This window comes from Dysidea avara, chromosome 11 (genome assembly GCF_963678975.1).
Source record: "Dysidea avara chromosome 11, odDysAvar1.4, whole genome shotgun sequence".
Taxonomy (NCBI): Eukaryota; Metazoa; Porifera; class Demospongiae; order Dictyoceratida; family Dysideidae; genus Dysidea; species Dysidea avara.
The window spans coordinates 14,577,524-14,590,766 of NC_089282.1; the positions used below are offsets into that span (position 1 = coordinate 14,577,524).

Sequence of the window (13,243 nt, forward strand, 5' to 3'; positions counted from 1 at the left end):
ATTCTACACATGCAATTTCACTTAGGTATAAAGTCTGATGACTAGTGCACCAAAGTAGCAGCTATAGATACTTATAAAAGTGCTGAAAGGCCTTCTCCATTTCTATGATATTAATACGTTATAAACAGGTCAATACATGACAATCTAATTTAATGTACAAACTGATGAGTATAAAGATGTGTTACAATGTTGGCCAGTCAAGAGCCACCCAGTGTACAAACACAATATATAACATTCAGTACAGAACTCAAGATTTTATAGCCTGGAATGGAGGTACTCACAATTTGTTTCACCATGAACTTGGTAGCAGATGCTATCAACTATTACTACATGAGTGAAGGAACTTCAAGATTCAATCATCTTGTATCCTGCAATAAAATTCAAAATACACTGTTGATATGATTAAATAGCTATAGACTCTTATAGCAGGCTAGATTTATATTATGCATTCCCGTGTTTATTTTTTATTAAGCCCTTAATCCTCATAAAAGTCAACCTGTAAAGTATTACGTGAGTAGGCCTTGTTGCACCAACTTTTGTTTCTGAATCAGTGCTTACAGCATTCCTATTGTGGTATTTGCCATTTGTGACTGGCTGAGCAAAAACCCATGGGCCAACTATTTTGCATTTCTCCTTTTTTAAAATTTCTCTCAATATGTTATAGTGAAATAACAAACATTTGGTGATTTGCTAAAAAATTGTAATTGGTGACATTTTAATTTGGCGATTTTTGTTGCACATAAAATTGTAGATGTTATAAGTTGACGAAGCAAGCACTGCACCATCCTTCTTGTGCTGAAACATCAACTGCTTTAATTCGTGCATTAGCAGGCTGGCTACCCTGCACCTGGTTGCTTTCACAGTTAAAAACGAGTTGGGTCATCCCCCGCTTTATAAAATATCCAGGTTCATGTGTGTGATGGATCAATAATTAGTTCATGTGAAAGTGCATTAACCTAGCCCTGCTGCAGCCCCACGTCTTTTGTGAGCCACATCCATTTATAGGGATCATGTGTTACTGTCTTTAGAGCTTCGCCCATTTATCAATGAAAGTATTACAGTTTGCAATCTTACAAACCAACTAATCGAGTACAATTTCCCAGTCTATAGTGTTGCAGCACGCAGCTTCTGTCATGAGCCACACTTGTCCCACTTGCAAAATACGTGGAGGTGTGTTGTACAGCTATACTTGGCTTGGCAAAACTGACACCAATCAAAAGCTTGAACCATATAGCTATGAAAATAATATTAGCAAAGTTTAAATTTGGTGGATTGGTGACGAATTGCCAATTCACTAAAATTTAGCTTGTTCACCAAATTTTGTTATTATACACTAGAAGGTATACAGGAACAGCAAAGCTGTCATTTGGTACAGTGACCATATTAATCATTACATCACGAGTACAACAGTCTGTGGAATTGGGACTTGCAATTAGATCATTGTGTTCACCATGAACTGGAAAATCCATAAAGGTATAGTTTTCAACCCATGTTTGCCAGCATGTGAACAAAAAAGAAACATAACAGACACACATTACCCATATTTGCTTGATGGTACTGAAATGAAACAAAGATAAATATTCTTAATTTCCATGAACAGGCAAATACAATGGAATATCACCTACGTATGTCTTTTTTCACTGTTTACCCAATGTATTTATACAAAAAAAACAACTAGTCAGGCTTATGCTTAAAGGGTTATGTAGCTACCGTGTTTATCCGTATTAAAGCTGGGGTCAAACAAATGCCAGGTCCTAAATGAAAGCCAGGGGGTACTATCTTAATACAAAGGGTGTGTACAAGGAGAATTGTAGAGAACAAGGCTTAGTACTACAACTAATGATACCAGTGACTTGTCAAAGGTATGTCAACAGCAGCTACTACAAGGAGCAACAAAATTTTTCAGCTGGTTCAGGAGTTTTCGTATAGGCACCCTGAGGGGTGCCTAAACGAATGAATACAGTATACGGAGAAGCTGAACACATTTTAGTATAATGAATATTGAATTGACATTTAATTAGCTACTGTATTAGCTAAATAGAAATTTATTGTCAAGCACTTCAACTGAACATACAAACATGTACACTATGTGCACACCAATCCAAGCCAGTACTATGCACAGTACAATTATCACCCACTGTACTGGCAATATAATCCACTAAGCCGGTGATCTCACTGTACGTGTCTCAACACAAACTGTGACACTTACATTAATTTTGTGCTAGTCTCGCAGCGCCAAACCCTAAAAAGAGGGTCTGGTGAAACTGTGTACAAAAAGTTTGGCGCTGCCGGAATGTTGGAAGCTCCAATCAGATCACTCCATTTCAAATTGATTATGTAATGCGTACATTTCAAAAGATTCGCGGCTTACAGTTAATTACATCCGGTGACTCTGCCGCTTAAACTCATTGAGAAAACAGCCATACAATTCTGTTGGGTTCGTTTTAATGTTGAATAAATAAAGTAGCGCTATCAGTTTGGTGATGCTGTAAGCAGATCTGGTTGAATGGATGTTGTGACGTAAACAGTGCACTTACGTAACACGTAAACGTAACATTCCAGAGCTCAAACTTTTTGTACACAGCTTCACCAGGCCCTCTTTTTAAGGTCGGGCGCCGCGAGACTAATTTTGTGCTAGCTTTTGGTTGGCTCTTCAACAACTGTATTGTCCTCCATGAACACAAGAATTTTCACATACAGCATGTATATTTAAGCTGTTCTTGAGCCTTTTCCACTACCTAGTAGAGTCGTCCACTTAACATACATAATGTCCGCCTGGAGTCTCTGACTCGAATGTAATACGTACAAACCCTTTCAGCGCCCAGTTTCTTGACTAGAAACATCCCGACTTTCACAGTAAATGTTGCCAGCTCTTTGTACTTCGTGGCCATCCGTAGTTCCACCATTCTTTAACACCAAATGTTTCATTGTAAAGTGCATGGATCATGTGATTATTAAAGCAGACCAGATTCGATAGATAATGATCCATTCTACTGTTTTATTTGTTGTTTGGAATTAGTTGGCCCTTCCAATAGCCTGTAAAAGTCAACTTTTGTAAGTGTCACGTGACTGTCGGTTTAATAGAACCGACTTTCGGTTCAGTAACCACTACCTAAAGCCATAAAGGAAATACTCCAAATCAAGCTGTCTGTTACTATAAAGGTTAGCTAAAGCCTTTTAAGAACTAGTGACTTACATTTTACCACGTTTCTGAGGTGAAGTGCATGACTGTGACATTTGCTGTGCTGTAAAATGATAGCCAGCATCAAAAAACATGTGCACATATAACAGCAATAATGCGGTGGCGTAAATAGGGATGCGGGCGGGGATGAGAAACAATTAAACGAGTTTGCCTGGCCTAACAGACTTAGCGCACGTGTTTAAAGCACTCCCGCAAGCACCATCACTAATTAATCACGTGACATAAACAAACAACCTGCCGGGGAAGATGGAAACCAACGAACCTGAATAATTTTGGTGTTATAGATGAGCAGTCATGGCTCGATGGAGTGTTTATTACATGCTCCTACTTCTAACTATCAGCTGGAACAACACCGGTGAGTTCGTACCCGACCCATGAAGCCACAAAAGCGGTAGGCTACTGCCAGTGGCCATAGCCAGACTTTTATGTTCGTTAGATGAAAAGATGGACCTTTTTGTGGTGATGAAGTTTATTAGATAAGTACTTAATATTGTAGCTTTTAATCTTTTGTTCTTTTGTCTGCTTTGTTTTGCGGCTTTTTCTTTTATCTTTTTTATTCTCTCCCTTGCCATGCCCATGCACAATGGTTCCATACATGGTCCTGTTTGTGGTTGTATGTTGACTGAGGGACTCACATGCCTATGTAGTATTTCAATGAGCCACACCCACAGTCAGCATTTAACGGTAGCAAGTAACTTGGAGAATAACAATTTTGATAGAATTAGTGAGAATCCTGATCCAATTTCGGAATAGAATGGAGTCAAAAATTAGTGTTTCACTGCATGAGTGATGTAGTTGGTCAGGGTTGGTATGGCACCACTGACCCATTCACAAAAGTAGGGGTCCGTCTAGTGAATTACACAAATCCCCGAGGGGTCACCAACTGGTTCGAAATCTCATACACCTTCAGTGAAATCCTGCCTGAAATACGAAATCTTATGTTGTTATCGTGATTCTGATTCTATACTCGTTCTGGTACCATAGCTTACACTCAACTGCTCCTTCACCTCGTCCTGCATAGTAAGAATGAAATCCGATGTTCCGCTCCACTTCGGATTTGTATTAATCAAGTTGTGGAAGCCGCACAAAACCAGGAGCTGTGGGAAAGAAGCCGTACAAAACCAGGAGATCTATAGAATCCATGCAAACTGTTCAAAAGTAAGAATGAAATCCGATGCTCTGCTCCGTCTCGGATTTGTATTAAGCGAGTTGTGGAAGCCAAACAAAACCAGGAGTTGTGGGAAGAAGCCACACAAAACCAGGAGAGAATCCATGCTAACTGTTCAAAAGTAAGAATAAAATCTGATGTTCCGCTACGTTTTGGATTTGTATTAAGCGAGTTGTGGAAGCCAAACAAAACCAGGAGCTGTGGGGAAGAAGCCATACAAAACCAGGAGAGAATCCACGCAAACTGTTCAAAAGGGAGAATAAAATCCGATGTTCCGCTACGTTTCAGATTTGTATTAAGCGAGTTGTGGAAGCCGAACAAAACCAGGAACTGTGGGAAAGAAGCCGTACAAAACCAGGAGAGAATCCATGCAAACTGTTCAAAAGTAAGAATGAAATCCGATGTTCCGCTCCTTTTCAGATTTGTATTAAGCGAGTTGTGGAAGCCAAACAAAACCAGGAGAGAATCCATGCAAACTGTTCAAAAGTAAGAATAAAGTCTGATGTTCCGCTCAGTCTCGGATTTGTATTAAGCGAGTTGTGGAAGCCAAACAAAACCAGGTGCTCTGGGAAAGAAGCCATACAAAACCAGGAGAGAATCCATGCAAACTGTTCAAAAGTAAGAATAAAGTCTGACGTTTCGGATTTGTATTAAGCGAGTTGTGGAAGCCAAACATAACCAGGAGAGAATCCATGCAAACTGTTCAAAAGTAAGAATAAAGTCTGATGTTCTGCTCCGTTTCGGATTTGTATTAAGCGAGTTGTGGAAGCCAAACAAAACCAGGAGCTGTGGGAAAGAAGCCATACAAAACCAGGAGAGAATCCATGCAAACTGTTCAAAAGTGAGAATGAAATCCGATGTTCCGTTCCACTTTGGATCTGTATTAAGTGAGTTGTGGAAGCCAAACAAAACCAGGAGCTGTGGGAAAAGAAGCCGCACAAAACCATGCAGGATAGAATCCATGCAAACTGCTCAAAAGTAAGAATTAAATCTACTGTTCAGCTTCGCTTCGGGTTTGTATTAAGCGAGTTATGGAAGCCAAATAAAACCAGGAGCTGTGTGAAAGAAGCCATACAAACCGCTCCTGCACAAAAGTAAGAATGAAATCCGATGATCCACTCTGCTTCGGATTTACTTAGTAACCTACAAACTTACTTAGCAACACAAACTTCATAAACTTAGCAATACACCAAATACAAAAGCAACTTAAGCATACAGATGCTCCTGGTTTTGTGGGGTTTCACACCAGATAGAACTTTGACAGTTGCTCCTGTTTTGAGGGGTTTTGCACGGGATTTACCCTGAATGATTGGCCTTGTTTCCTGGTTTATAGGGCTTCAGCTGCAAGTTGCTCCTGGTTTGGTAGGGTTTCATTTAATAGTTATGCCTTGGCTTTACTCCTGGTTTTATATGGCTTTGCAATTCCTCTCAATTTTGTGAGGCTTTGCTCCTGCATGCCTGCTGAACTTCTGTTTCTTTCTCCCACTATATTTTCATGATTTCAGAACTTATCACTCTACACCAACCTGTAATTTGAAATCACATTTTGCAGCTCTTGTTCGATTTTGTGAAATCTTTTGAAATCTTGAGAAATTTGTTCAATATTTTGAAATCCGTACCCCCTTTTCATGAGTTAGTGACCCCTCGCAAATCCCATATCATTTCAAAGGAATTAAATTAGACAGTGTACATAACTGTTCGTTACCTCAGATGATTGCTCTCCAATTCGAATAAAAGCATTGCATTGCCAAGGCAATTTGTGTGTTAACATCATTGGCATGTATTAATTGGCTAGTATGGAATTTCTGCTCTAGAAATAATATGGCATCTGTTTTTGTGAAGATGTCATTCACTGTTTATTTATCACTGCCCACATGGTAATTCCACTAGTGATGTCATAATCAACTGTCAAATACGGTGAATCATGATACATGTTATTTCACCTTGTGTGGTACAAAGTTAGTAAGGAATTGGTATACATTTTTTGCCTATCTTTGCAAGGGGTGCAGCTTTCAGAAAATCTTGAATTTACAAAGTCGTAAAATAAAAAAATGGTTGCCAAGAAATGGCTGAAATGATGTTAAATCACATGGTGATGCTATCATTGTTGGAAATTAACATCACTGAGTTGTATCCTTTTTCTGCCTTGGTGAATATATATGGTAGCCAAGATGGGCTGAACATCTATTCCATGGTCAGGAGTGTATGTATATAGTTGTGTTGCAAATGCCAAATAGGGACTGATTTAAATTTGGTTCAGCTGCTTGCTTAATACATAAAAGAGTAATATCCTTACTTTTGATTCATATAGTACTGACAGTACATGCAGTCATTAATGACCACAATAAGATACCATTTTTTTGAGGGGAAAAGCATATGCACTCTATGCTAGGAAAAAGTTTTAAAATGTTATTGTGAAGGAATTCTGCTTAGGGAAGGGAACACTTGATACACGTTTTCCTGGAAATCTGAAACTGTAGCAACATTTTGCCAGACCACACCTTAGGTCGCAATGCATAAAAACACATTCACTGTAACTTGTGTGTTAAACTAACTTAAACTAACTCAAACATTGTCTCCATATTACTAACTTAAATAGAAACTCTTATTTCCATCGTCTTCCTTGTTTGTGGAATGCTCTTCCTGTAATCAATACCAATTTATCAATTGCAACCATCAAGAAAGAAATTTATGTGGAATCATTTTGTAACTCATTTTGACGATGACAATCACTGTACCTACCATTATCTATGTCCGTGCAGCAAATGTCACGATCTCTCGCCACCATCAAACTTTCAAACACTATAGCTAAGTTATAATTAGTTAAAGTAATTATAATGTATGTATAACTTGTGTTTTTAGGCTGCAAGCACCAGTTGCTTGCAGACCCTTGGCATACTTGCCATAAAGTAATAATAAATAAAAATAAGTAAATAAACTATGTGTTGCACCATTGTTTGTTTGTTTGTATGATAGATGCTCTCACTGTCACTACCAACTTCAACATGGATGGTGTTAAAGGAACTATCACATTCACACAACAGTCACCTACCAGCAAAACTGTAATAATAGTATCACTGACTGGTCTGGACCAGTATCCACTAGAACAATATCCCTGGCATGTCCACAGTTATCCTTTTAAGATACGACCTGACCCTTGTAGTGCTGTGTCTGTTGGAGGTCATTTTGACCCATACATGGCTAGAAGTCAGCAAAATTATTTAACGCTGTGTGCAAACAATCTTTCATTGTGTGAAGTTGGTGATTTAAGTGGGAAGTTTGGTCAACTGAACCCTAGTAGTATGACTACTGAGACATTTAATGATATGTTCTTGCCATTGTATGGAGTATACAGTATTGTTGGCCGTTCTGTTGTTATACATCGTGGAAATGGAGCTCACTGGGTCTGTGCTAACATTGAATACCCAGGCAATGTCGTCATTGCCTATAGTCCATTTCGTCATTTCTTATTTGGTGAAATCTACTTCATTGAACCTTACATCCCTGCAAATTTAACTTCTGTGTTTACTAGCCTATTGTATGGATTGGAAAACTCTACTGGCCATAACTGGCATGTCCATGAAAATGCTATTGGGGACACCAGCAACTGCCATGATGGGGGACCACATTATAACCCCAGGAGAATTCCCATTAATGAACCAACATATCATACATATTGTAATCCATCCAATCAGACTGGTTGTGAGATAGGAGATCTTTCTGGAAAATCATCACATTTGGACTTTATAAATGGCCAGGCTACACTATTCTATTCTGATACAGAACTACCATTAAGGGTTAATACTCTTGGTGAGAGTATAGTCAGACGATCAGTTGTGGTTCATGAAAAAGATGGTGGAGGTCAAAGAATTTCCTGTGCTAACATATTAGAATATACTCCTAGGACAGCTATTGCAAGGTTTCAAGTAGACAGAGTTAGTGGTCAAATCACTTTCCACCAAGTGTCTCCATTTTCACCCACAACTATTACAGTAGAGTTGACTGGATTATCCTCCAGAGCAGGTGGCTATCATGTACATGATTTTCCAGTAGATGAAACTGTTCCAGGTAGTGAGAAATGTGCTAATGCTTTTGCTGGTGGTCACTTTAATCCAAGAAATGTTGTACAAGACACATCCTCACAGACAACATTTGATGCATATGAGATAGGTGACTTGAGTGGTAAATATGGTAGTTTGGCTGATCAAGACTCCATCAATGCTATCTATTCAGATCCTTACCTACCACTGTTTGGTGTTGACAGTATTATAGGTCGATCTATTGTGATACATTATCTAAATGGTAGTCGGTGGTTGTGTGCTAACATAAAGTATGACATGGATACAGTTTCTGTTACAGTCGACATCACTTCAGGAACACTTCAAGGGAAACTTGTCCTCACTCAGTTATCTAATGATCCATTCTCAGAGACTATGGTATATTTAGATCTTTCATTGGTGGAGGCCACAAACTTTACCACACTAACAACAACACAGGCATCAACCAATGTGTTTCCTATTGTTTCAACAAATACTCCTGTAGTCACACTCATAGCATCTACAACTCTTTTAGTAATGAGCACTTCGTTACCAACCATGAGCTCAACCATCGCAACTAATCCTACATCATCAAACTCAACTGTGGTACCAACTAATACTACACAATCATTACCTAGTACAACCCTAACCTCAGCACAAGCTAGTATTATTCCTAGCCCAGAAATACCATATATATCACTTACTTCTTCAGTGACCCCATCTTCTATGCTTTCCACTACTGTAACACCATCACCCTCTGGTACAGATCCAAAGAAGAGGGATGTAGTTAAAAGACAAACACAGGCTTCTGGTGGTTTAATTCACCTCTCAATACAGACCAGTTGTGAGGAAGAAGCTCCAGTATTTAATCCTTATGGTGCTCCACTGACTTGTTCACCTGATAACCAACTAGCTTGTCCAGTTGGTGACCTGACAGGTAAACATGGAGTATTATCTGAGAGGAGTTTATTGACTGATCTTAACTTACCATTAACTGGACCAAATGCTAGTAAGTACAACATTTGTGTGTGTGTGTTTTTTTTCATGACTATAAGATTTACAGTTGTAAGTTATGCCCCTGTGAGCTGTTGTCCATTTGTTCATTAGGTTATCATTCTAACTTTTTCTTTCTACAGTTACTGGTTTGGGGCTGACAGTCAGACTTGGAGAAGCTAACATGTTATCAATTGTTTGTATATTACTGCCAAAGATAGTTCCTAAACATACTTCATCTGTAGCCACTCCCACTGCTTCTGCAACTTTAACTACTCCTATAACTACCTCTGTCACCACTGGCTCGGCTATTCCTATCACCACTGGCTCAGCTATTTCTGTCACCATTAGCTCAGCTATTCCTGTCACCAGTAGTTCAGCTATTCCTGTCACCAGTAGTTCAGCTATTCCTGTCACCAGTAGTTCAGCTATTCCTGTCACCACTGGATCAGTTATTCCTGTCACCAGTGGTTCAGCTATTCCTGTCACCACTAGTTCAGCTACCACTGGCTCAGTTATTTCTGTCGCCACTATTCATGTCACCACTGGATCAGCTATCCCTGTAACCAACGGATCAGTTATTCCTGTCACCAGTGGTTCAGCTATTCTTGTCACCACTGGATCAGCTATTCCTGTCACCACTAGCTCAGCTACCACTGGCTCAGCTGTTCCTGTCATCACTAGATCAGCTATTCCTGATACCACTGGATCAGCTATTGCTGTCACCACTGGATCAGCTATTCCTGTCACTACTGGATCAGCTGTTCCTGTCATCACTGGATCCGCTATTCATGTCACCAGTGGTCCAGCTATTCCTGTCACCACTGGATCAGCTATTCATGTCACCAGTGGTTCAGCTATTCCTGTCACTACTGGATCAGCTATTCCTGTAACCACTATTCATGTCACCACTGGATCAGTTATTCCTGTTACCAGTGGTTCAGCTATTCATGTCACCAGTGGTTCAGCTATTCATGTCACCAGTGGATCAGCTATTCCTGTCACTACTGGATCAGCTGTTCATGTCACCACTATTCATGTCACCACTGGATCAGTTATTCCTGTTACCAGTGGTTCAGCTATTCATGTCACCACTGGATCAGCTATTCATGTCACCAGTGGATCAGCTATTCCTGTCACTACTGGATCAGCTGTTCATGTCACCAGTGGTTCAGCTATTCCTGTCACTACTGGATCAGTTATTCCTGTAACCACTATTCATGTCGCCACTGGATCAGTTATTCCTGTTTCCAGTGGTTCAGCTATTCCTGTCACCACTGGATCAGCTATTCCTGTCATCACTAGATCAGCTATTCCTGTCACCACTGGATCAGCTATTCCTGTCACTACTGGATCAGCTATTCATGTCACCAGTGGATCAGCTATTCCTGTCACTACTGGATCAGCTGTTCCTGTCATCACTAGATCAGCTATTCCTGTCACCAGTGGTTCAGCTATTTCTGTCACTACTGGATCAGCTATTCCTGTAACCACTATTCATGTCACCACTGGATCAGTTATTCCTGTTACCAGTGGTTCAGCTATTCCTGTCACCACTGGATCAGCTATTCATGTCACCAGTGGTTCAGCTATTTCTGTCACTACTGGATCAGCTATTCCTGTAACCACTATTCATGTCACCACCGGATCAGTTATTCCTGTTACCAGTGGTTCAGCTATTCCTGTTACCAGTGGTTCAGCTATTCATGTCACCACTGGATCAGCTATTCCTGTCACTACTGGATCAGTAATTCCTGTAACCACTATTCCTGTTACCACTGGATCAGCTATTCCTGTCACCACTGGATCTGCTATTCATGGTTCAGTTATTCCTGTCTCTACTAGCTCAGATACCACTGGCTCAGTTATTCCTGTCTCTACTAGCTCAGATACCACTGGCTCAGTTATTCCTGTCTCTACTAGCTCAGATACCACTGGCTCAGTTATTCCTGTCTCTACTAGCTCAGATACCACTGGCTCAGTTATTCCTGTCTCTACTAGCTCAGATACCACTGGCTCAGTTATTCCTGTCTCTACTAGCTCAGATACCACTGGCTCAGTTATTCCTGTCTCTACTAGCTCAGATACCACTGGCTCAGTTATTCCTGTCTCTACTAGCTCAGATACCACTGGCTCAGCTATCCCTGTCACCACTGGCTCAGCTATTGCTGTCACCACTGGATCAGCTATTGCTGTCACCACTAGATCAACTACTACTAGCTCAGTTATTCCTGTCTCAAGTGGCTCAGCTACTAGTTTAGCTATTACTGCTATCACTAGTTCAGTTACTCCTATTACCACTAGTTTAGCTACTAATGCTATCACTAGTTCAGCTACTACTGCTACCACTAGTTCAGTTTCTCCTACTAACACTAGTTCAACCACTGCTGGAATAGCTATTACTGATGTTATTAGTTCATCTACTTCTACTGCTATCTCAAGTTTGGTTTCAAGTTTGAGCGCTACTCCTACTCCACATCCAGGCAATTCAGCTACAACTAAAGGTAACTAGCACAGTTATATTTCTTGGTTACGATAGTTGTAATATTATAACAGATAACAGAACAACCATTATAATTGCTTCTGGGACAGCTGGTGGTGTGGTTGTTGTAGTATTTGTGGTGTTGCTGTTGGCTATTGTATGGGGACGTCAACGTCATAAACGACAAAGCCGTTACTTTAGAGGGTCCAGTCAGTCAACTGTAGGGTATCAGCCACTCTCTGTGGAGCTGAACAAAAAGTCTAAATTTAGAGGGAAAAGGAAATATGAAGGTAATTGTGGTTGCTTGCTTTAGTAATGTATGCAGAGTTTTTTTTACTCTACAGAGAATGACGGAGAAGATTGTGTAGCACTGTGACATCACTTTCACAATAGGTTTACCAAACTATGAAGCATTTTCAGGTTAATAACTGCTGTATATACTGCTAGTTCATTATATTGCTAGTTCGGATCCAGTACAGATAGTATACTTTCCTCTAGATAAGATAAGTGTCTATATTATTATCACACATTTGAATTTTGTATGAATGTAATATATAAATAATAATATTATAAAATTCAATTACCTAATGTTTATTTATGAAATTAGTTGGCATCACTGCTTGTGAGCTAGCTAAATATTGTAAATGTATTTCAAGTTTTCTTGGTATAAATTCTTGTATTATCACCAGAGCTTGTAAAGTTTTTATTTTAAGTTAAACTACTGTTTTCAGTTTTAAACTGACCAAGTGAACTACACACATCTAAAACTTTTAAAAGTAATTTTTGGCTGTATAAAACCTTGACCAACACTAATCAGCTGCTGCAGAAGTTGTAAACCAGAAATATACAAAATTGTGTTGTGTGCGGTAGTGTACATTATCAATTATGAACTCAGCTATGAATATATATATAGTCCTCAATCATCATAAATACAGCCAACTTAGTTGGAAATTAAAGCTAGTCATCTAAGTCATATACCTCCACTCCACATACATGTTGCATAACATAAACGATGTGTTACTGCTTCCTACAGTGATAAACTTTTTTGCAATACAAGCTTTTACTTGGGATGTTATTTTTATTGTTGTAGTTGTTAATTGGTTTAGGTGTAGTAGTCAAAGTATACTCTCATGTATTTCCACTAGATAAGTGTATTATGTAAACTGTTATTTATGCTGAAAGAGCGTACGTGTTTCATCGATGATATTCTCAAAGTGTATGGCTGCATAGAATTATACGTAGCTACATATACATGCATAATAAAGAAAGATTGTACCATGTACATTTTTTGACTGTCTGTCCTTCATCTCTGCCACAATCCCCCATGGGAGGCACTAGCCTAGCCAAAAGAGGCTGAGTAA

General features: G+C 39.5%; 1 protein-coding gene across 1 annotated transcript; it reads left to right on the top strand.

The window, feature by feature from the left end:
- Window positions 1–3,416: 3,416 nt before the first annotated feature.
- On the top strand, window positions 3,417–12,423 carry LOC136237703 (mucin-2-like). The gene is made up of 5 exons (XM_066027918.1): window positions 3,417–3,557; window positions 7,347–9,416; window positions 9,544–11,904; window positions 11,957–12,172; window positions 12,227–12,423. Exons 1-5 carry the CDS (start codon window positions 3,497–3,499, stop codon window positions 12,256–12,258), a joined length of 4,740 nt encoding a protein of 1,579 aa, XP_065883990.1. The 5' UTR covers window positions 3,417–3,496; the 3' UTR covers window positions 12,259–12,423.
- Window positions 12,424–13,243: the final 820 nt, after the last annotated feature.